The sequence below is a fragment of the Anopheles funestus genome, chromosome 2RL (assembly GCF_943734845.2).
Source record: "Anopheles funestus chromosome 2RL, idAnoFuneDA-416_04, whole genome shotgun sequence".
NCBI classification, from domain to species: Eukaryota; Metazoa; Arthropoda; class Insecta; order Diptera; family Culicidae; genus Anopheles; species Anopheles funestus.
Window position 1 is genome coordinate 19,227,601 of NC_064598.1, and position 24,860 is coordinate 19,252,460.

Below are 24,860 nucleotides of genomic sequence, written 5' to 3' on the forward strand. Positions count from 1 at the left end.
TGTATTATAGTTTCGCTCAAAGCATAGGTACTTTAATTGATTAATGCACTCCTTTTCAGATGGATAAGGTTCAGCAACTGTATGAAACGATGATGACCCGCCATTCAACGATGGTGGTTGGTCCGACTGGTGGTGGAAAAACCGTTGTAATTAACACTTTGATAAAAGCACAAACCAATATGGGGCTGCCAACGAAATGTACCGTGCTTAACCCAAAGGTAAGATGCATTGTAAACATCGTTATGTTTGTTTTATTATTTTCCGTACTCCCATATTGAAATTTTCACCATTTTTTTTTCAAACTAGTATTTTGCTTTCGATCCGGCATTGGTAAAATAGTTAGATCAAAAGCAACCACCAACGTTTTGACCGTTTTTTTTTTGTTAACCTTTGAACAGGAATACATCTCACACTGTACTGCGAACGATATTTTCAAAGAACTTGAACAAGCCAATATCAACTAATGGTAAATCTTAGCAAGGCGTCCATGAGCGTTGCAAAATGGTTGCCACTGTACCGGGTGTGTGGTGCAAAAATGCATAACGATCCATTCGCTCTTTTGCCTGGGATGCACACGAACGATGCAAATAATCGTTATCTTGCAATTGGTACGCAAAGATAAGCTCTTTGTGCGATTGGATCCATTTGGATGCACTTCTATAGTCAATCCAATTTTGCAAAAACCCCGGGTTGATAGAAGGCATCCGGCAGCAACCACAGTGTGATGCAGGGCTACCAGTTCTTACCAAAAACTCACGTATAAATTAACGGACCTTCGTTCCAGCTAGCATGCGGTTGTATTCATCCAAACCCAAACAGGGCAGGGAATCTGAGATGATGACGGCTATGTTCATTCCGAAAAATCGATGCTTTTCTCTAGAGCAGTCACTCGATGCGGGAGTGTAAGCCATCGCGAATGATATAGGCAATAGCAACGTTCACTTTTTTTTGTTGTAAAAACGAGTTAGTAGATTGGATGAGATGGATTCGTTTCAAATTCTTTTTTTGCATTTCTACAAATGCTCTAAATATTGACTGAATATGGATACCTTTTATGGACGACCTGGTTCACAGAAAATTTCAATCATCAGAAAGAACTCTCTATCCTTATAGTGCTCATCATTTTCAATATCTTTTTTTTTTCGTTGCAACCCTTTCTACTTGCTATAGGCCTGCTCGGTGATAGAGCTGTATGGATTTCTCGATCCCAGTACCCGCGACTGGGTCGATGGATTGTTCTCCAACATATTCCGAGAGATGAATAAACCTACTGACCGCGATGTAAGTATCGTGCTCGTACTATATTGCTTCGCGTTCTATCCCTTTTATCCATCATCTACCATTGGGTCTTTCAATGATCCGATGGCTAATGAGCGCTATACTCCTTTATCGTTACAGGAACGTCGATACGTCTGCTTCGACGGTGACGTTGATGCACTGTGGATTGAAAACATGAACTCCGTCATGGATGACAACAAACTGCTGACGCTAGCGAACGGGGAGCGCATTCGGCTAAATAGCTACTGTGCGCTTCTGTTTGAAGTTGGCGATCTAGCTTACGCTTCGCCCGCGACAGTTTCACGTGCCGGTATGGTTTACCTGGATCCGAAAAACCTTGGCTATCTGTGCTACTGGGAGCGGTGGCTAAAAACGCGCTACCTTGAGGAGCAGGAGATGTTGGAAAAAACGTTCACCGCCATCGTACCTATTGCGATCGATTATATACTGGAGGGTGTCGATGGAAATAATCAGGAAGATCCACTGGAGCTGGTCATTCACCAAACCAATCTGAACATGGTGGTGCAACTGTGCCAATTTTATGATGCACTTTTACCCATGAAAACAACCGCCTGCCTGCACGAGGAAGATGTGGCCGAGTGTGGTTTCATACAGTGCCTTTATCTTTCGCTCGGTGCTGCCCTGCTTGAGGAGTCGCGCATTCGTTTCGATGGTTTTGTGAAGCGAAACCTTGAAATGATTGCGACGGAAGATACGCGCGATAATCCGGCCGCTACCGGACAATTGCCCACATCAAAACCCACATTGTTTGATTATTTCTTTGACATTGAACGGAAGCAGTGGATTGCGTGGGAATGGGTAATCCCAAGCTATGAGCATGATGCGACATTGAATTTCAGTGACATTCTAGTGCCTACGATGGATACTATGAAGATAGAGAAAATTCTGGATCTGATGAATAAGGTGAAATGTTGTTTGAACTCAAATTATGATAACAGATTGCCATATCTTCTTCATTGGTGCCCCTTTACACTGCAGGTTCGTCGTCCAGTCGTTTTAGTGGGAGATCCTGGAACATCGAAAACGGCCGTAATATCCCATTTCTTGAGACATCTAAATCGGGACTCCTTCGTCGTGCTGAATATCAACTTTTCCTCGCGAACATCTTCAATGGACGTGCAGAAGACGATTGAAGCTGCGGTGGAAAAACGTACGAAGGATATTTTTGGACCACCGGTAGGGAAGAAACTGGTCACATTCATCGACGATATGAATATGCCACAGGTGGACAACTACGGTACACAGCAACCAATTGCTCTGCTCAAACTGCTGCTGGAAAAGGAGGGAATGTTCGACCGTACCAAAGATTTAAGTTGGAAGAAATTCAAAGATATGTGTAAGTATCGGTGTTGGATTCCGGGGTTGCTTCGAGTAATTTCTTTCAAAGTCTTGAGAGTGTTGTTGGATGAGACTCTCTTCCAGTAGATCATGTGATGAAAGACGAACAAATCTATGGGTCTGATTGTTAGGCTATCGCCTGAACTCAGAGATCTCTGTCTGATGGTTTTATACTGCTGCTGGGTACGATCCAAGAGTATACCTTGGACTACCTTGCCTTCTGGGGTTAGACTCTATAGAAGTTCGTCATTCCCACTCTAGATAATTCTTACTGTAACTTTTCTTTCCAATGATCTGGATATCCCTTCTATTCTATCAACCCTATCTCTCTATGCCCTTTCTCGTCGTTTTCGCGACATACTTTCCTTGTATATTCCATCACGTCATACGCAATAAGAATCGAACGAATCTTTCCGCCTTCAAAACCTCATAATACATAGTTGACAACAATGTCCCTATGCCTCAGTTTCGTTCACGTCTTAATGAATCCTGTTCCTGTCCTGTACAACTATTCAATTTTATTCTACTGTCACCTCTATTTCGCTTTGCAAAGCCCACTCGATAGGCAAACAAATCAAATGCATTGAAATATTCCTCCATGTTTACAGCATTCATCGCCGCCATGGGTCGTGCTGGAGGTGGTCGCAATGAGGTGGATTCTCGCTTCATTTCCATGTTTTCAGCGATCAACATTATTTTCCCCAACGATGAAACACTGCATCACATTTACATATCGATCCTGAAGGGCCACCTGCAACCGTTCGCACCTGAGCTCGGTACCAATGCACACAAACTGATCGAGATGACGCTGGCACTGTTTAAAACACTCGTTACAAAGTTGCCTCCGACGCCTTCGAAATTCCATTACATATTTAACATGAAAGATTTGTCCCGCATCTTTGCCGGCATGCTACAAATACATCCGAGCTTCGTCAAGGAAACGCGCCATCTCGTCCGGGTGTGGCGTAATGAGTTTTCGCGCGTGATTTGTGATCGTTTGATAAACGAGCAGGATCAACAGTTTATGGAGCAGCAAATAAGCGATCAAATAATGGAACATTTTCCGATTCCGCGAAGCTTCCGGCATACGGTGCAGGTGGAACCGGTCCAGCAGGGACGGTTAGAATCCAGAATTAAAAGTGCACTGGTGGAGCTGTCTAGTGCACAGTACGCGTTGCGAGATCCGCTCCTGTTTGGCGATTACCGCAACGCTGTCAATCCGGCGGAAGAACGATACTACGAGGATTTGCTCGATTACGAAGCCATATACTTCCTGTTTCAGGAAATACTAATGGAGTACAATGAGCAGCGCGGTAAAATGAATCTGGTGCTGTTTGAGGATTGCCTCGAGCACTTGACGCGCGTTCACCGTACGTTGCGAATGCATCGGTAAGCATCGGGGATGGGAATGGGTGCTGGTGAAATTAGTTGCAGCACTTGGTAAACAAGCAAATGCGTTCATATACTCCACAGAGGGCACGTAATGCTCGTTGGCATCGGTGGATCGGGCAAGCAGAGCATTACGCGGCTGGCAGCATTTGCGGCCGGTTGTGAGGTTTTCGAAATAGTGCTTAGCCGTGGATACAACGAGGTGTCGTTTCGTGAGGATTTGAAAACCCTATTCTTGCAAGTTGGAGTAAAAAATACCAAAACATGCTTCATCTTTAAGGCGGCACAAGTAAGTTGCTAGCTGTGAGTGAATCTGACGCTTTTCAATTTCAATGTTTGTTTGTTTCTTCTTTCGTTTGTTTTGTTGTTGCTTTAATTCATTTTCCCTGTCCGGAACAAAGATTGCGGAAGAAGGATTTCTCGAGTTCATAAATAATATTTTAACCACTGGAATGGTGCCAGCAATGTTTACCGACGACGAAAAGGATCAGATAATTGGTCAGTGCCGCGGTGCAGCGCAGGAAAATGGCTACGCGCCCAGCAAGTAGGTTGATGGTATTTATTACGTTGCCCGAACTTTTCACAGCTGCTGGCACGTGGTTTATTGGCTTCGTGCTAAAAAGCAGCCTGTAGCTAACGCGGGGTACGGGGGCATACTGTTGTGTTTGCACTGATTTCCTGATGCTTTTCCGGCACGCCATTTTAAATCCATTTATCGCATCTTTCATTCTGGTACTGGAACGCTTTCCAACGTTTTGTTTTTTTTTTGTTTTCGTTCCCACTTCCGGCAGGGATGGTGTTTGGTCGTATTTCCTCGATCGTGCCATACGAAATCTGCACGTGGTGCTCTGTATGTCGCCCGAGGGTGACGCACTACGTAACCGGTGCCGTAATTTCCCCGGACTGGTGGGCAGTACCACGATTGATTGGGTGTTTCCATGGCCCCAGCAAGCATTGTTTGCCGTGGCGAAGGTGTTTCTCGCTGACCATCCGAAGGTAAGGAAGCTGGTAAAAGCGCTGCTTATACACAACTAATCAAATATTCGCAGAACTATGATAATTCAATCTTCTGATTAATGTCTCTTCGGTTCTTTCGCGTGACAGATTCCAGAAAACTACCGAGACCCAATCATTGGACACATCGTACACGTTCACCAGTCGCTTAAGGGATATAACGTGCAATATCTGATGAAATTACGAAGAAAGAACTTTGTCACACCGAAGCACTATCTTGATTTCATCAATACGTACTTGAAACTGATCGGTAAGTTGAAGCACATCTAGCAGATACGCGTATCTGATTGGTAGACAACACTATTGATGGCGTTACAAAGACTGACAATTGACAGCAAGCACTGGGGGACAAATTGGTTTCCCAAACTGTAGTGCGCTACTGACGACCTCATACTATTCCTTTTTTGTGTTTATATGCAACGTATAGCAAAATGAGTAAATTTGATGAAAATACCCATATCAATTTGTTGCTATGGCAAACTGGCACGATTGCTGTCAGCAGCACCGTTACGTACCCGTAACGCTGTCTATCATATGTCTCATCGCTCAGTCAACCGTCTACGATTTTATTTCGTGTAGCTATCGTTCCTTATGCGTTAGAGGCAGGGAAGAGAAAAATAGGAAAGATTCTAGATTTAGCCTGCACCCACTCCACCGTATCGCAGTGAGCGTGTTCTGCGTGGTCCATAATTAATTAGCACAGTATTATCCGGAATAATCGATCATTCCCCTTGTTTCGAACAGCACAGAAGCACTCTGGCAGAAAGCCTGCTTCCGGTTTAGCCGCACCACCAGAAGTGTACGGCTGGAAAGAGCTTAGTCACATCAAGCAGAAGCACTAATATGTGCCTCGGTGCCTCGCATCCAAATTTTCTCATTTCCCACCATGCCCGCAATACGGCGTATCTATTGATTCGATGCCATGGACCATCGAACTGTGTTTCGCAACACCTACTACCGTTGTGCTAGCGTTTTTATTTTTCATCCTCTGATGGGTTCTTTCCGTACCGGATGTCACTGTCCGGAGTGTGGGATATGGGGAACGGGTGGAAAATAGCTGCTACTACGGCCTATCGGTAAAGCCTCGGTCGGTTAAGAAGGTTACGCCAATACATACCAAGCGCATCATCCCGTCGAGCAAAACGGAGCGTGTTTCAGCCAGATACGATTACAGCGAGAAAGGGCAAGGCTATCGGCAACATAACATCCAGCGTCGCCCGAATCGAATCGTGAAGGTGCGAGAAGAAAATAAAGATAAATATACAGTGGCCCTGGGAAAACGTTGCCAAACGGCAGCAAGACAGGGAGGACGCGACAACGACACGACGAGCAAAAAAAAGAAAAACCTAGCTCTAGCAAAATAAATGTTCATCTTTCATTTTCAATTTGTCACGCTTCGCCAGAGGAGAAAGATAATTTCATCATGCAACAGTGCTCTCGACTATCGGATGGAATCGAGAAAATTAATGAAGCCTCACTTCAGATCGATCAATTGAGTATCATCGTCGAGGAGCAGCGGAAAAATGTCATCGAAGCGGCGGACCGTTGTGAATCGATGCTGGCGGGAATTGAGACATGTAAGTAAGAAGTGAATACCGCCATTTCTCCCTTGGGCTGTTGGGCAAAACGAGTTTCGTTTATTTGTCACTGAATGTGTGTGTGTGTGTTTGTGAATGTTTTCGTGGAAATTGGAACACATTCCCGAACCGTTTGGGAATCGGTGATATTTTATCGCTTGGATGTACTATTTGATAGAAAAAAAACCATCCCTACCCTGTCTCCTTTTCCTTAGCGACCGAAAAGGCGAACGTGAAAAAAGTCGAAGCGTCCGAAAAGTCGGTCGAGGTGGAGCAACAGAAGAAAATCATCACCGTCGAAAAGGCGGAAGCGGAGGAAGCGTTGGCCGCGGCACTGCCCGCCCTCGAGGTAGCCCGGCTGGCACTGTCGGATTTGGACAAATCGGATATCACTGAGATTCGCAGTTTTGCGACACCGCCCGAACCGGTGCAGGTCGTGTGCGAGTGTGTAGCCATCATCAAGGGTTACAAGGAAATTTCGTGGAAAACGGCCAAAGGTATGATGTCGGAGGGTAACTTTTTGCGCAGTTTGCAGGAGCTGGACTGTGACTCCATCACCCAGAAACAAGTGGCAACGGTGCGGGCAAACATGAAGGTAAGCACTGAGATCGTCAACGGATGCGAGTGTGAAAACAGTGTTTAATAATCGTGTCACTCATTCCACCTCTACAGAGATCACAAAAGCTGGACGAGATGCAAAGTATTTCCAAGGCCGGATATGGTTTGCTGAAGTTCGTCCGGGCAGTGCTAGGCTACTGTGATGTGTTTAAAGAGATCAAACCCAAGAAAGATCGGGTAGCATTTTTGGAATCGGAACTGAATGGTCAGATTCGGCTGCTGGTCAAGCTGACGAACGAAATTGGAAAACTGGAGAACGAACTGTCCGAGCTAAACAGCAAGTACGCGAACGCCATCAAAGAGAAGCAAATGCTCCAGGAAATGATGGAACAGGCGGAACGGCGGCTGCTTGCCGCAGACAAGCTGATATCCGGTCTCAGCTCCGAGCGTGACCGGTGGGTGATCGATCTGGGCAAGTTGCAAATCGAACGTACCAAAGTCATCGGAAATGCCTTGTTATCGGCCTCATTTCTCGCGTACATGGGCCCATTTTCTTGGGAGTTCCGGAAGGCGATTCTCTTTGATGATTGGCTAGCGAACGTGGTAGACCAGGAAATACCATTCACCGTGCCGTACCGCGTTAACGGGAACCTGTCGAGCGATCTCGAGCAGAGCACGTGGGCCTCGGAAGGTCTACCGCCGGATGAGTTGTCAGTGCAGAACGGAATACTCACCACCAGAGCGTCGCGGTTTCCGCTCTGCATCGATCCGCAGCAGCAAGCCCTGTCGTGGATAAAAAAGCGCGAAACGCCTAACAATTTGAAAACGCTCTCGTTCAACGATAAGGACTTCCTGAAGCAACTCGAGATGGCGATAAAGTACGGTACGCCGGTACTGTTTCAGGATGTGGATGATTACATCGATCCGGTGATAGATAACATTTTGGAGCGAAACGTGAGAATTCAGGCGGGCCGGCAGATCGTCATAATCGGCGATAAGGAAGTGGATGTGGACGCTAATTTCCGACTGTACCTCACGACCAAGCTGGCCAACCCAAACTTTGATCCTGCCGTCTACGCAAAAGCGCAAGTTATCAACTACACCGTCACGGTGAGTGGGCTGGAAGATCAACTCCTGAGTGTGGTTGTACGTGCGGAACGGTCAGATCTTGAGGAGCAGCGCGAAATGCTAATTGCCGAAACGAGTGCCAACAAAGCGTTACTTCAAAATCTTGAGGATTCATTGCTACGTGAGCTGGCGACTTCCACTGGTAATATGTTAGATAACGTGGAGCTCGTAACAACGCTTGAAAGCACCAAAGAAAAGGCAGCAGAAGTTTCGCAAAAGATTGTACTGGCGGAGCAAACTTCCAAAGAAATTGATTTACTCCGTAATGGGTACAGACTTGCAGCGCAACGTGGTGCCATCTTGTATTTCGTACTTTCGGATATGGCCGCCGTTAATGCGATGTATCAATATTCTCTAAACTCCTACCTGGAGGTATTTAGCTATTCCCTACGCAAGGCCGTCCCTGATAACGTTCTCACGAAGCGATTGGATAACATCATCAACACGCTGACACGCAACGTGTACGATTATGGATGTATCGGTATCTTCGAGAAGCACAAACTCCTCTACTCCTTCCAGATCACGATCAAGCTGGAACAGAACAGGGGCAGTTTGTCACAGACGGAGATTGATTTCTTCATCAAGGGTAAGGTATCGCTAGAGAAAACCGATCGTCCCTGTCCGGTGACGTGGATCAGTGAGAAGGGCTGGCAGGATATCGTAATGCTGGGTGACATGTTTCCGGAAAAGTTTGGCGATTTACCTGGTCACATCGAGCGCAACATCTACGAGTGGAGCAGTGTAAGAAAGTGCATACGACATAGCATTTGTACAACTTTGGTTAAAATAATTCTTTTTCGTACTTTCCACACAGTGGTATGATATGGACGATATCGCTGGGTATGAATATCCTGGCAATTTTGAAACCCGAATGACACCATACGATGTAGGTTTGGAACGAGTGTTTGCAATTTAGTGTTAAAGATATCTTTCATTTCAACATATTGGTGGTTTTCCCTGATTGCAGCACCTGTTGCTGATGAGATGCCTGCGGGTGGACCGAGTATACCGGATGCTGAACAACTATGTCGCTCAAACCATGGGTGAAGAGTTTATCACACCGCCAATTTTGAGCTTCGATTCCATCTACGAACAATCGACCGCGTCCACACCGGTCGTGTTTATACTGAGCCCAGGTTCCGATCCTACCTCCGATCTGATGAAGCTTGCCGACCGCTGCGGTTTCGGGGGCACCAAATTTAAGCACATTTCGCTCGGTCAGGGCCAGGAAGGGGCAGCACTGCGGCTACTCTACACGGCACTCGACCAGGGCTTATGGTTGATGCTGCAGAACGGCCACCTGCTGATCAGTTTCATCAAATCGCTCGAGAAAATCATCGATTCGATCGAAAAACCACACCCGGACTTTCGGCTCTGGATAACGACGGACGCAACGCCAACGTTTCCGATTGGCATTTTGCAAAAGTCGCTGAAAGTCGTTACCGAGCCACCGAACGGGTTGAAGATGAATCTGCGGGCCACATTCTTCAAACTTCGCCAGCAGACACTTGACTCCTGTACCCATGCCGCCTTCAAACCATTAGCATACGTGCTAGCATTCTTTCATGCCGTGCTACAGGTAAGCGATTCTAGACCCCAAAAAAAAGGGGAGGAAGGTTATCCAACAGATAGATTTATTTCACCGCAGGTTAGATGAACCATCTGGAGCACACTCATTGCACGTCAGCTTCGGGTACATGCACATCAGTGGATGCACCGGGCATAAGTTCTGTCCCGTTCCGCGATGGAAGAAAGTTGGATGTAAATTTTATCTTTCGCCTTCGCCTGCAATCCCTCATGAATAATAAGAGTCGTGATTTTTTCTACCATACCTTCTTTCATCTTCGCAAATCCACTAAATCAGATAACGCCAGGCCCCCGGCGGGGGGTTTTGGGTGGATGATTTTACGTGCGAATGTAAACCATCGCGCTTCACGACCGAGAGGGTGGAAAAATTGCAATCGTGCACTTTTCTTCACTTTACTTCTGCAGAACTTCCAACATTCACTTGTGTGATATTCATGCAAATGACTCTGGTGTTTAGCGAGCATAACCTCAACAAAAAAAACACACGGTGAAGAAGTAAATGCATGCAAATCTTTTGAAGTTATGATGCATATGATCACCGGATGATGTCTAGGATACTTCCCATCAACAATCCTTATCATTACGCAAATGCACTCACATCGGAAAGTATCCGCAGGGGGTTGGATTTTCTTTTTTTGTATGTATGTGGAGTATGTTCTTTTGCCATATCCATAGTGTGGATAGTATTCAAACAAATGTGACATCGAGCTCTGACTGTTTGATAGTTCTTCTCTAATTATTAGCTTCATCTTCGTTCGTTCGTTCTATTCGAGCTCTTTGTAACCATTTTTGCCGTTTGTTTCATTCCAACAGGAGCGCAGAAAATATGGCAAATTGGGTTGGAACATCTGTTACGACTTCAATGAGTCAGATTTTAACGTATGTCTGCAGATACTCGATACCTACTTAACGAAAGCAGTGGATTCACGCGATAGTCGTCTGCCGTGGAATAGTTTGAAATATTTAATTGGAGAGGTACGATTACACTTCACGTATGTCGACGTACATTTAATTTGAAATATTTAATATCACCTTTCGTTTACTCTGGTTATCCACCACCATCAGGTGATGTACGGTGGACGGGTAATAGATGACTTCGATCGGCGTGTTGTGAAAACGTACATGGATGAGTACATGGGTGACTTCCTGTTCGATACGTTTCAACCGTTCAATTTCTACACGGACGAATCATTTACGTACGCACCGGTGGCGGCACCGAATCGAGATGAATTTATCGGTAAGAGTGCACTTCGCCGTCGAAAGTATTCTCGAGCGATTCATTGTTGGTGCGCGCGTGCACTGGTTGGTTTATAATTTCAGCCTCCATCGATAAGCTGCCACTCAACAACACGCCGGAAGTGTTTGGTTTGCATTCGAACGCGGAGATCGGTTACTATACGATGGCGGTACGTGAAACCTGGGCGCATCTGATTGATTTGCAACCACAAACCGGTAAGTACGGGGTGCAAAGATGGAGGAGCTTCACGTACACGTGTTGCAGCAGGAAAAAAAGAGGAGGGAGGATAATATGGGTAAAGTGCCTTTTACAGAGAATACGAGATTATTAACAGTGAAGTGTTGCGGTTTATTAGCTTTCCAAAAACGTAATTCATTTAGTAGTAGCAATTTTTTTTTAAATAACAAATTTAAAATCATTTCCAATTATCATACTCCCGGGATAGTTTGCGTGGGTAATATGACTCCACAGCCAGTTGCGGATGAAAATGGTACGTATGGTAGTTGTGGAAATTAAATTCTATGACGGTGAGAAATAAATTTATCGCTACCGATTGATTTATACAGCGTTAGGCACGGTAAATAGAGCGAAAGCTTTCTAAACCTAGGCTGATTGCAAATAAGCATAGGTTTTGTTGATTGATGAACATGCACACATAAACACAGCCCGTGAGCGTTAAACACCTTTTTGCACTGCAAACCTTCGCTTTTCGCGCACACACACACACACACGTCGTAGCCCACCTAGGTCATCAATCACACTTGTCGACAAGCGCTGTCGAGCACTTTTTGGCCAAGTCACGGTCGAAGCGTCATGTTTGAAATTTTACGCCTCACCAATGACAATATGGCATAAAACTATGCCTTCCCGCACAATGTCCCGGGTTCCGGTATGGGTGTTTATACATATATATGTAATCGCTTCGTCATCAGGTGCGGATACGGGCGGCATCAGCCGGGATGAGTTTATCGACAGGGCGGCCGTGGACATACTGCAAAAGCTGCCGAAAGCGTTCGATATATGGCGCGTGAAAAAGGCGTACCAGGTCAACATAACGCCCATCTGCGTGGTGCTGCTCCAGGAGCTGGAACGCTACAATCGGCTGATCCAGCGGATGGAACACACGCTGAACCAGCTGCGGAAAGCGCTCGCCGGCGAGATTGGCATGGATGCGGTGCTCGACAATGTTGCTCATGCATTATTCAACGGGCAGCTGCCGGATGACTGGCGTAAACTTGCACCGGCCACCTGCAAACAGCTCGGTGACTGGATCGAACATTTGCTGGTAAGCTATACCTTTCAAAAACCATCCCCCATTTTATTGCCATCGATCGAGAAGGGGGGGGGAATCATTCACCGAAGGATATGCTACTGCGTAGTATAAAAATTGACGCACACAACCACCAACAATGGGGCTTCGGGATTAACGGGGTGTTATGTGTTTGGCTGCTAATTAAAAAACTCCAAACTTTTCCGTCACGTGTCAAATTGCTCGTTTTAATTATCCGCAAAATTCTTTTTCTTCCCTCCCTTTTTTCTCCCACCCAACGATGCTAATGATGTGCTGTGCTGGGCGGACAAACTGGCCAACTACAATCAACCTGTGCGTGTGTGTGGCCGATGTTTTAATGTGAGCAGCGAAGATCACAGCAGTATAAATATTGGTCAGTGTCTGGTGAACCACTGGTGATGTGGCTGTCCGGACTGCATATACCGGAAAGTTATTTAACCGCGTTAGTTCAGGTAAATTAAACAAACAGCATATAAATTACATTTCCCATTCCCCTGGGTTTGGCGCTTTTACATGCAGCACTGTGCGTTTGCACCCGATGCCTGTGATTCCGTGGTGTAATGATGAACATGCCAAGTGGAAGAATATTTAACTTACCATTAGTGTAGTAATTTAGTAATCTATTCATTGCATTTTTTTTGAAAATCATTAAAAAAATATTTTAATATTAAAAACAAATTTAACAATACCCCAAAATGATATGCTCAATAAGGTGTTGAATAAAATATAAGTAAAAATAACATGAATTGATGAAACAGTTTTACCCGAAAAGGACGTCATTTTGAAACTGCCCTATCAAATGCTGCTAGTATAAATCTCATTTAAGATTTGTGTGATTGAACGTGGTTTACTTACCCGAAAATACCGCTCCTTCGAGGCCCCTTTACTTCTTTCACTTTCACACAAATTTAAAACACTTTTGGCAAATTTAAAAAAAAACGCACTCGCCAACAATGGCCACATTTTTTAATGCACTAATTTACTTCTTATTCACTAATTTCACTTCTTTCACTTTCACACACATTTGGCCAAAACACTTTTGGCAAACTTAAAAAAAACATACTCGCCAAAAATGGCCACATTTTTTAATACACTAATTTACGCAATAAACATTAAGAAGCCCATTGAAATATAGACATAGCTTTTTTCCCAAAAAAAACAACCAACACTTTTCACTAAAAAACAACCAACACTTTTCACTAAAAAACAACCAATACATTTCACTAAAAAAAACAACCAACTTTTCTTTGTGCACAAAGGCACATAGACACCTTAATGCACCTTGGCACATTTCAAAAACTACACACGCCTAAAATGGCCACATTTTGAAATACACGAATTTACGCAATAAGCTTATTTTGAAAAATACACATCTACACACTAGACACATTTTTTCACCAAAAAAAAAACAACCAAAACTTTTTTCTGTGCACAAAGGATGGCAGCCGATTTTCACAACATGTACCGAAAGTTTTGTTTTAATTAATTACAAATTTTATAAACTAACCAAATAATGAGGTTACGAAAAAGAACCACCCGTTTATGGCATGGTTTTATAATAAAACTCGCTGTCAAAATTCACTGCACAATACAATTGCAAATAATTTGCAAGCTTAGTACACGCATGGTACACGCATTGATTTTAAACTCCTTTACACTCACACACACGTACCGTGCGGCGTCCGCGTGCAGCTAATTGCGCTGATCGCAATGATGAACTTAAGTTGGGTTAAGAACGCAAGAACGTACATTGTCTGCACAGGAAAGCGCAAGTTGAAACAAATCTTCTTATCACTTTACGATGATCAACACGATACCGATTATGTCTTATTAAATCAAATTCAATGAAAGCACATGGTTTTTGGGCCTCCTTGATACAGAGGCTTTCTTCTTTCACTTACACACATTACGCATTCGTGTACAGAAGAACATTCGATCGAAACGAGCAAGTGTCGAACGAGACCATACAATGACACAAACCAAGCGTACGCTGGCAACGCGTTTAAAAAGTCTTCACTATTTGACTTTATCTTTGTTTGTTTCAATAAATTAATATAAAAAAACTATTCATTGCGTGAAATAAGATCCTCGAGGATCACTTTTTCAAAAGATAAAACAAGTCTTGCAACATTTCCTAAGCACAAAGCAATGGCGTCGCTTGCCACACAACTACCGAATGCTTTTTATCACACCTTAAACGCACTGCTGTCCGATCGCTACTGATCACAATTTGTCCTTATCCCATTACCATCATCTCTTCTGCTTCGTTATCACTTACACAATTATAATTGACGAAGCGGTGGCGTGATCTCTCGCATCTCATTCTTTCACACACACTTGGCTCCTCCTACAGTTCAACACCGGTCTTCGTTCCTCTCGTTCAAATCCGTGCTTGCATTTATGGCATGGAAAATGTTCGCATATTAAAACTTTATAAAACTTGTAAAAAAAAATCTTTGGCAAAATGCGCTGTACAACAAATGCATCTCATTTGCAAGCTTAGTACACGTGTAGTGTACACGTCACTGGTGTCTACAGGAAATACATTTAAATAAAACTTAATTTCATTTCTCAACTCAATATGTTCGTAAACACAAGTTGCAAATTGAACCATTTAAAATGGTACCATTCAATGGTAGATATTAAATATTTTCAATTTCAATTCTTCAACCCACCTTCTGGAGTTGGTTCCCATTTGCATATTCATCGCTCAATTTCACATCCACATGCAACCGTTTCGTGTTTTTAATTTTCTTTTTCTGCTTGGAAATTATTTTGCAGATCGCTTGCCGGAAGAACAACTGGCCGTTGGATCGTTCGACACTGTTCACGTCCGTCACCCGGTTTCTGCGCGAGGATGAAATCGAAGAGCGACCGGAAGCGGTAAATCAATTTGGATTAATCTCTTTCTCGACGATTTCATTAGATCCGTTTAGATTAGTACGATTCTCGTACGGGTGTGTGTGTGCGAAAGACACGTAAATCGTCCTAGCATGGTACACAAGATTTTCCACCCATCTTTCCCTATCTGAACGTTTGGATTGCAATTCGATTAGAAGCTAAGAACTCTGGATGCTGTTCGCATGTAGCCAATGGCGCTACCGGAACATGACTATATATTACCCAAACCCGACTCCCTGCCCTTTTGCCACCCTGCCCCAAGTACCGGTTGGTCGGATTGAATCGAATCAAATCACATCACTGTGTTGCCTGTGGTGTTGAAGACATTTTTCTTACCACGGCCTCTGCTGGTTTGTGGGTGTGTGACGTCTATTGGCCACACCGATGATTGGAGGGTGATTGGGTGCAACACATTTTTTGTGTTGCTTTTTCGGTGCGATATTGGTCTCTTTATCGGTTTGCATCGTTGATAAGTGCGGCCCTAATTGAATATGGGTCCGATACCGCATCCTATGCCAGTGCTTCAATTCCACAAATCGAATCGGCTTCCTTTCCATCGCTTTTTGCTGAACGCTTTGCCTATATGATCCACAGGATTGGAGAAATCCAATAATGCATTTGCTTGTGGGGTAGTGATCGATGTCTTTTCGGGGCAGCTGGCAGTTGCTGCCATTGAATTACACATGTTCGTCGCTTGATGTTTGTATACTTTCGTTCTTTTCTAGTACATCTACTATTTGTCTACTGTGAGTTACTAATATTGCTATACACTTAAACAAAGTCACGATGAGATTTAAATGAACAGCTGCTCAGGATCTCAAGATGCAATTTTAAAACATTCAATTCAAAAACATAACAGTGAAATGAAATTTATTCGTTTCAGCTTATAAAGCTTTCCTTCTTTTATTAAAAAAGATGTTGTTTTTTTGTCTGCCTGAATGCACTGCGACACTACTTCGGTAGCGCCGCACTAGCAAAAGGGCAAGTGCTTGCTTTGTTTTGTTATTTGTTGTTAGATTCCTTTTTTTGTTTCGTTTTGTTTCCTTCACTCTGCAAATATGCTCCAACAGTTGCCAGCTATCTGCAGTGTTGCGCCTTCAGGACTGTGTGTGTGCATACCACCGACCCTCAGTCCCAGTCGTATGCAATTTGTCTTATTTGTACCGTTCATTCTTCTCTGTTTTTTCTCCGCTGGGTTTCCAACCGCCGGGGTTTCCAACCTGACCCACCGGATCGAACCGCGCGGTACCCACTGGATGGATGGTGATAAATGCAGGGCTGCTACGTGACCGGTTTGTACCTTCAGGGTGCACGCTGGGATCCGGAAAACCGATGTCTGACACGTTCGACTCCGAAAGTGCTGGTCGAACCGTTGCCCGTGCTCTCGATTGTGCCGATAGAAACACACCGACTGAAATTACAAGTAAGTAAACGGGTACACCCGGCACCCAACGCTTTATTTGATTATGTTGCCGCTGTCACATACCGGAGTTTGATAAACATTTCGATTTATTCTTGCGTGAGTGTTTGTACCTCACGTGCTGGCACTGTTCCGTACGAAACGATTGTGCCTTAACATTTTCCTTTCCGACCGGGGGGTTTACCCTTTTACCCGCGTTTACACACCGAACAGCCAAGCCATTGTTGCAGTGCGAACTTTCGTTAAACGTTTCGTCAACATTCCGTGGCGCAGTGTTTGGCTGCTGTTGTTATTAATTGTGTAGCTTGCTTATTGTATTGATTATTTCTAATGTTTCATTTGCTGATTCTTTGCGTTATCTGTTTTTTTGTATGATAGAATACGTTCCGTACACCGGTTTATACAACATCCGAGCGGCGCAATGCAATGGGCGTTGGGTTGGTGTTTGAAGCTGACCTTCGCACAGAGGAACACGACAGCCTGTGGGTGTTGCAAGGAGTTTGCTTGACGATGAATTTGGATTAATTCAAGATTGACGAAATTATTGTATCTATCATGTAAAATTTAATAAAAACATCTTAACAGTTAGTAAAAATAAAGGGTTCTTACTACCCGCAGGTACATCCGCAATTTTTGTTTTAATTATTAAATACTTAAACTTGTATCAACAAATGTTTGTAACACAAATATCTGTAATTTACATACTTTTCAGAAAAATTGTTTTTGGGACGATTTAAATACATATTTTCATAGTAGCTAAAATGTTCAACGCTAACAACACATTTTTTCCGTTACGAATAAACCGCGTTTGTGCGAAGCGTCTGCGCACTAGCACGTGTTCTGTCATTTGAATCATATGTGTTTATGAAAACAGTCAGGAAAATCGATAAACGCGTAAACGAACAGTTTACTGCAATGTGGAAAGTGCGTTCCAGTGAGACTCTGGAAGAAAAGAAAACAAAAGTTAGTGAACGAAAAACAAAGAAATGTACATATTGCTAGTGTTTTGTAGTACGTAATAAAGGTGTAAAAAAAGATGTTTATGGACGATAGTGGTATCGAGAGTGGCGACAAGCTGGAATCACTGTTCATCGATGAACTGGCCAGTTTCGGGGAGAACCATCTGTTAAAGGATGCTGCCGTAAGTTGATGAGCTGACACTTTCGATCCGGTGGTGGTGGTGATAGCTAATGTGCGTTCTTACCTTCTTCAGACGAGCGTTCTAAAAGCGGGCCTGGATTCCGATGCAGAAAGTGACATTTACTCCAAGCTAAACGATTTCGATGTCGTGTTTGAGAATCCGGGCGAAAGGCATGACCCTGTTCGGGCTGCTGTAGCGGCAGCTGCTGCACCCGTGCCCGATTCGGAACGTCTTCCTTCTGGCCAACAGCAGCAATATCCGTCCAGTGCTAGTGGACGCAAGGTGCTAACCAGCGACAACAGTACCGATTCGTTCGCTTCCTCATCGGCTACTTCCAGTGGAGCTACGGTGCCTTCCGGTGCGAACGGGGACGATGGTTCGCAACGAGACCACAGTTCGGTGGCGCAGCTAAGCACGTGCAAAATATTGCAGCGTAAGCTGGAACTAAAGGTAGAACGAGCCAAACGCAACTACAAGCAGATGTACCAGGATGGGCAAGTATGTTATTGGCCTTGTCCCATTTGTGCTTTGTATGCGTGTGAGTGTGTTGGATATTAAACCCTTTTGTTGTTGCTGTTGTTTTGCAGGAATCGATAGAAAAAGAGCCTAAAATTAGTAGTCTCATACCGATATCACGGCTTCCGATACCGGCCGGTCGGGATAGCCATCAGCTGGTCGATGTTAATACGGGCTTTAACAGTGATGAAGAGTTGGAGAATGTATCGTTCTTTCCACGCCACAACCGTAAGGATAGTGGCGGTGCACACACCCGTCAGGAGTTGTCCGACACGTTCAGCATTCAGGAGATGACGATCGAGTCGGACAATGATGATCTGGATTTTGAACAGTGTCGCAAACTGTCCGACAGCAAGGGCTACAGGAAAATTCTGAATCGTAGCAAAAGTTCGACCGGGCAGGATGATTATCTGGATAACGATACGCTGGACGAGGATGACGACTCGCAGAATCTGGAACTGTTGCCACCGAAAGGTGGATACGCACTGAAGGAGCAACTGCGGCGTGTGTTTTGTTGCTGCTGGAAGAGTAACGATTTCTTGTAAAGGGGCTTGCAATGCGTGGGATCTGTCAGGGATAGACTATATTAACGTTAATTTTGTTTAATTGTGGGCTTCCGAAATGGTGGTAGTGATTGTTTAAGAAAGGAAGCGTTAAGTAACTGCTATCTAATCCGCTAGACAACAAATAAACACTTCCAGTCGGAAGCTATTATTATTATCAAGCACAATATCGCGTTCTAAATGATTTTCTACTTCGTTCTTTTCTATAGCTTGTTGACTTCTCTATTTGTTTCTGGATTTAACATTTACAAACAACAAAAAAGATTCGTCCTAATGCTGTCATCACGAATTATCCATTGTTTATGAACATAAACATCCAGTTCATTTTCATTCATTTATTATTTCCTATCAATCAGTTATTGAATTTACTTTAGATTCTATTCTTTTTTTCTGCTCTATTTCACTGTACCCTTCGGCGGTAAACTACAGTTCTACAGTGACGACGCTTTTGAATGGGACGAGGGAAGAAGGTCTGATTTGTTGACAATAAATTATTTACAGTAAAGCAACAGTGGGAAAGGAAACACTACGGCGGGAAATGCATTTTGTGTATGTGCTACAACAGTACATGCAGGTCCATTAGCTGTGTTTTGCGTTTCATATTTTTTTGTTCTGGTTCATATGCGTTTGTTGCGTTCTTATCGCCTTGTTTGTTGATTTCGGTTTACCAACTTGATTGGTTGGTATGCGATTGTTTGCTTATTTGGAGTAATGCTGGCGCTATGTTCGATTCTGTTTGATTAAACCTTGTATGAGAGCTGAACACCGATCATGTCATCTTTAGTGAAGAAAACATTTTTTTTTTTCACTTGCCTACGACTTAACGATAAAACCTAAACAACGACTGAATTATATATAAAAAGTACTACTTGTAAACATTGTCACTACATGAAGGGCTCGAAAGTTCGCACCAGATTCGAGGTTTTGGTTTAAATGCTACTACTCAATCAAGCCGTTTGTAACGATTGGCACCTGCGCGCTGTTGTTGTTGGTTGTTCATTGTGTGTTTTTTTTTGTAAATGGCACACTATTGTGAACCATCCGTGTACCGGGGGGGAGGCTTCATAACAGCAATAAATAGATGCGTAAAGCAATTCATTCATTTTGTGACATGATTCGGAAGTTTGCTGTGTTTTCGTTTGGCTTGCACCGGTACGGTTGAGAGACTGTGAATGGGTTGTACAAGATGGCTAGTGCTGGTCACGATTTTACGAGACTGTGTTTGCAACAGGCTGTAAGATTCCTTTTGCTATGGCACACGGTTTTAGCGGTAACGGTTGTTCACATTTATCTGTCCCGCCAGCGTACACGATCGGCAGCAGAACCGAGCGTAGTACTTGTGGTTGCAATAGTGTCCAGCAACGATCAGGTCACACTTGGCGAGTAGTTGATTATCGGTACATCCTGGCGGTACGTATACACCTGTGGAAAGGAGTGGAAAAAACGGGGAAAACAAGACAAAGGTACAATACAATGCTTCGATTTGCGAGAGGCTTTTCTCATACCTTCCACGCGTAAACTTTGCTCCTCGAATGCTTCCGACATTTCGTTCCTGGCAAGGCACTTGTACCGGCCACTGTCGGCCGGTATTGCTCCGGACACAAACAGTAGGTTCGTGTCGGTAATGTGTATGCGATCGGTCGGTACCACCATCTGGCCATCCTTGAACCAGTTCACCGTGGGCCGTGGATATCCGTCCACGGTACAGTTGATCGTGAAGTTACTATTTGGCATCAGATCACGTCCATGCGGGAAGTACAGTTTCACCGTCACCGGAACTAAAAGGCAAACACAAAAACGTATTAATAAGTGAAAGCTAGTTCGAAATGATCTTTACCACTCGTGCGCTACTAAAAACTACTCGTAGCGCCTTCTTTCGCAAAAGGATCGTGGCTTCCTCTCAAGGAAAAAATTGTAGTACAATGCTTGGGACTAACATAAGCAATAGATGCATTACCACACCAAACACAACTTTTAGTAGAAACATAATTAGAACAGAACAGTTGCCCACTTACCTGGTGGACGAACGACAACTGGCGGTGGCTGAGCGACTGGTGGCCGTGGCCGTGACGGATAACGATCACCCGGGAGCGATGGTACCGGTCTCGGTCTGGGCACAAGGTACTTCATATATTTCTCATCAACCGGACTATCTGGCGAAGCCGGCCCATAGCCCATTAGTGTGACCGTACGTGAAATACCTTTACCGGCACCGGAATAAGCCTGACACACGTACGGACCGAGATCGGTCAAGCGAACGCTTGCAATGTGCAGCGAATAGTCACGGTTCACCATCTTCAGCGGCATCATGTACGTTTCCCGCCACCAGCTTACGATCGGTTTCGGATAGCCACCAGCCGCACACCGCAATGTCGCAGGTTTATCTAGCTCAACCACCTGCGAGTCGTTCATATTGCCGGCGATGTAGGCATCCCTTGGCACAGGGTCTGATGTGTGCGAACCCCGAAGCGACAGCGAACGTGCGTGTGGTTAGTGTGCAGGACGGAGATAAAAGTTGATCGAAACAGACAGACAAATACCACCAGATCAAACCCAACCCGGGGGTGCATATTTGAGTTTGTTTTTTTTTTTTGTTTGGTTAGTTCAGTATGTCCCAATTCCAGGTCCAAGGATTGAAAGATAGAACGAAAAAAGAGAGAGAGACAGTGTGCAAGAAGCAACCGGTTTTAAGAAAGAGTTAGTTACATGGAAGTGTGTTACAACAATTTGATAGCATATGCCAAAGTCATTTGGAGATTAGTTACAGCGATCTTGTAGCGTGAAAGATCGATCCACCAAAAAGGAAGGAAGTGTTCACTTACCCCTAACTGTGAGTGTGACTTCTCGTAGCACTGGTTCACCGATACCGTTGTCTCCGATGCATACGTAGGTGCCACTATCTGTACGATGCAGCTGCACAATCTGCAGATCACCGTTCGAGGAAAGCACATAGCGACCTTGGTTGGTGTTGAGCTAAAAAGAAATATAATTGCTGTTAGTCCATCTCTTCATATCCCAAAAAAGCGCCTTCCATACTTGTATTTCTCCCTTGCGCCAGCGAATTGAGGGTGGTGGGAATCCGGTTGCATAGCATCGCAGCGTAGCAATACCACCCTCCTCCGACTTGATGTCCAACTCCTCTTGTGGCACCTCCTCCAGAACGGTGGGTCCCGGAACATTCGGTTGCACCGGTGCAGATGGAGCCAATGGACGATCGACTGGACTGATACAGATGTTCGCACAACCCGCCTGGCAGCACTTGTTATTACCACGGCATTCGGCATCCGAGTAGCAATCCATGCTGCACTGTGTTGCATTTGCCAGCGGTGGACATTCGCCTGGTTTGTTTGTTTTACGACAAACTCCAACAAACTCGGAACCGCTTCCACTGCTCTGGACATCCACCACACATAGGCTACCGTCGGGACAGTAGTAATCGGCACACGGATCATTGCACTGGCAGCTCTCGCAACCGTTGGCAGGATCGTACGATTTGGCAATACCGTACGAACACTGCAGTCGGCTACATTCCTGCTCGTAGTGCTCGCAAGGATTTACCGCGTTTGCTGTTAGGATGTACATCGAAACAAGTTAGTTGTGATAACGATCATGGACAAGTTCTTCCTCGTCTGGTTAGTCACTATGGCAGCAATGATCGAGTCCTAGCTTCAGGTTACTATTACGATAAAGTGATGATGAGCACCGATAACAAAATGAAGAAGTCGACATGTTCATGATGATGATCTAAACAATATGACGGTTGAAGAATGATCACAGTGAAATTATTGGAGAACTAGCTCAGTTCCGAAGCAGCTTCTGTAGCTCTGGTTTGAATTAGTGATATGTGAATTTCTTTTTTAATATATAATGTGGACTGATGTTGATGATGAACGTAATCAGCAAACGAACTGTTAGCGACTAGAAACGATGTAGCAAATTGAGGATATCCACTATCATCTCCGAAACCGATGGCACCAATTCAAGATCACCACAATAAAGTTGTATATGTTACACGTAATCAAACCACCATGTTTGTAATGGGTTTTTTTTGCGTTGTTTGATTACCCCATGAAAGCGACCTGCACACCGGTACACACCGATCTTTCGCACCAAAGAATTTCCCCGCCAATAGATTTATGATGCACCAGTGAGCAAGCGATAGAATCCAGGATGTAGAGTTGCAAAGCAAACTGCAGCTTTTAGCACAACAACGTTCAGCACCGCCACACGATGATAACAAAGATAGCTCGCACCAGCACGAACACGACTTACATTCGATACTACAGTACGTGCGGCAATTGTTGTACGAGGGGAAATTGTTACGATTACCACCGCATCCTTTGTAGCGGAAGGCGAAACATGTTTCCTGCACAGGATCGTAGTACCACCGTTTGACGGACCGGGCTCTGCATCTGTTATCACCCATCTTAAAGGGAAGGTTACAGATGGCTAGCTTTTCTGCTGCCGGATGATACGATGTTCACGGCACGCGGTATATACAGTAATGTGTGAATGAAATAATGTGTAAAGGGTACAGCTTCCTGTGGAAATGCTTATTCTCTTTGGGTGTAACGGAAGAAGCAAGCGATCTCGCTTTACTTACCAGTATCATCGTAACCAGGTCGCTGATGAACGCACGTTCCTTCACATTCTTCTGCACTTGCGAAACGGTTACCATTACCTTCGCACCCACTATAGTTGAAGGCGTAACAAGCATGTGCCCTAGAGTCGTAGTAGTACCTCGGTATAAAGTCACCACAGGGACCTGCCTCAACTGCGTCTCTGCAGACATCTTCGAAGCGTGACATGAAAGAAGTTCAACGACAAGCATTAAACAGGAACTTCAGTAAAAAAGTGTACACTTACCAACTCCGCGGTATACTCCACACACCCGTTCGCACTCTTCCTCGGAGTTGTAGCGGTTCGTGTTACCACCAGCACCGCTGTACCGGAACCGTTCACACGATCGACGTTCAGCGTTGTAGTAGAACAGGATCAGCTCACCATCGCCATCACCATCACCGAACTCTGGCGGTTCCTCACAGCGACTAACATTGCTCGGTCGCTGATCGGTTGGACCTCGCAGATCGACATCGACCGGTGCACGTGCATCGGTTGAACAGCTTCGCTCGCATTCTTCCTTACTGTGGAAATTGTTCCCATTGCCTTCACAGCCAGTGTAGGTGAAGAGCTCACAGCTACCGGTCTGTGTGTTGTAGTAATAGCGTGCCTGGTACGGTGAACATTCACGATTTCCATTATCCATCGGTAGCTGACATTGGCTTCGGTCGAATTGTTCCGGATCGGCACGACCCGGCGCTGGTTGAGGTGGTTGGGGAACTTCCGCTGGTTTGGGCGTTTCGTCGATACAACGGCTAATGCAGGACTGTTCATCAACGAAGTTATTCCCATTGCCACCACATCCACCGTAGTAGAACTGACGACACCGTTCCTCCTTTGTGTCAAAGTACCAGTGAGCGGTGTAATTCTGGCACTCACCAATCTCCGCCGGTAGGAAGCAAATGTCTTTCTCTGTCAATTGGATAACAAGGACGGGAATGTTAATATAGTCCAAAATTTTAATAAAGAGACACCGTCCGTTTGTGCTAGTGTGTTACGTATGTTACGAGTGTTTTAGTTATTTTTGCCACAGTTACCGTAAGCGGAAGGTTAGGTTAGTTACCCACTCGCACACGGAAGGTAAAAGAATGTAAAAAAACAACGATTCTTGTTCTCGATAGCCGAACGATTGCTGCCAAATGGTTGTAGTGTGCCAAAGGAACTGTTTTGTGGTTCAAAATTTGCCTACTTCAATTTCGAACCGGCGATACCGGTGGTAAGATTTTGTGTTGAACAATTCATTCCAACCCGTTCTTCACATTCCCGCCTTCAATCCCAAAC

The 24,860-nt window shown here is 44.6% G+C and overlaps 3 protein-coding genes across 13 annotated transcripts in view; 2 read left to right on the plus strand and 1 right to left on the minus strand.

Annotated features, from left to right (window-relative positions):
* LOC125765217 (dynein axonemal heavy chain 10) overlaps positions 1 to 17,352 on the plus strand; it is a 50,712-nt gene extending 33,360 nt beyond the window's left edge. Inside the window, 21 exon segments of the mRNA XM_049430126.1 lie at positions 60 to 218; positions 1,171 to 1,281; positions 1,399 to 2,635; positions 3,246 to 4,026; positions 4,111 to 4,315; positions 4,428 to 4,570; positions 4,818 to 5,022; positions 5,131 to 5,290; positions 6,444 to 6,617; positions 6,833 to 7,212; positions 7,290 to 9,044; positions 9,118 to 9,189; positions 9,271 to 9,882; positions 10,704 to 10,865; positions 10,956 to 11,127; positions 11,211 to 11,342; positions 12,060 to 12,412; positions 12,766 to 12,870; positions 15,200 to 15,301; positions 16,596 to 16,742; positions 17,118 to 17,352. Of these exon segments, the coding sequence (XP_049286083.1) occupies positions 60 to 218; positions 1,171 to 1,281; positions 1,399 to 2,635; positions 3,246 to 4,026; positions 4,111 to 4,315; positions 4,428 to 4,570; positions 4,818 to 5,022; positions 5,131 to 5,290; positions 6,444 to 6,617; positions 6,833 to 7,212; positions 7,290 to 9,044; positions 9,118 to 9,189; positions 9,271 to 9,882; positions 10,704 to 10,865; positions 10,956 to 11,127; positions 11,211 to 11,342; positions 12,060 to 12,412; positions 12,766 to 12,870; positions 15,200 to 15,301; positions 16,596 to 16,742; positions 17,118 to 17,264 (7,314 nt within the window). The 3' untranslated portion in view covers positions 17,265 to 17,352.
* A 195-nt stretch (positions 17,353 to 17,547) lies between these two features.
* On the plus strand, positions 17,548 to 19,126 carry LOC125763103 (uncharacterized). The gene is made up of 3 exons (XM_049425933.1): positions 17,548 to 17,880; positions 17,953 to 18,378; positions 18,468 to 19,126. Exons 1-3 carry the CDS (start codon positions 17,776 to 17,778, stop codon positions 18,939 to 18,941), a joined length of 1,005 nt encoding a protein of 334 aa, XP_049281890.1. The 5' UTR covers positions 17,548 to 17,775; the 3' UTR covers positions 18,942 to 19,126.
* Positions 19,127 to 19,279: 153 nt separating this feature from the next.
* The window catches only part of LOC125763028 (papilin), a 95,654-nt gene continuing 90,073 nt past the window's right edge, over positions 19,280 to 24,860 (minus strand). For 7 of the 11 annotated variants that reach the window (XM_049425740.1, XM_049425741.1, XM_049425745.1 and 4 more), the window contains 8 exons: positions 23,826 to 24,491; positions 23,563 to 23,751; positions 23,232 to 23,420; positions 21,996 to 22,525; positions 21,782 to 21,932; positions 20,975 to 21,406; positions 20,465 to 20,737; positions 19,280 to 20,381 (listed from right to left, as the gene is read on the minus strand). In XM_049425740.1, coding sequence (XP_049281697.1) covers positions 20,224 to 20,381; positions 20,465 to 20,737; positions 20,975 to 21,406; positions 21,782 to 21,932; positions 21,996 to 22,525; positions 23,232 to 23,420; positions 23,563 to 23,751; positions 23,826 to 24,491 — 2,588 coding nt within the window. In that variant the 3' untranslated portion in view covers positions 19,280 to 20,223. The remainder of the gene's footprint in view (positions 20,382 to 20,464; positions 20,738 to 20,974; positions 21,407 to 21,781; positions 21,933 to 21,995; positions 22,526 to 23,231; positions 23,421 to 23,562; positions 23,752 to 23,825; positions 24,492 to 24,860) is intronic. The other 4 variants (XM_049425744.1, XM_049425747.1, XM_049425746.1 and 1 more) reach the window with 4 other exon arrangements.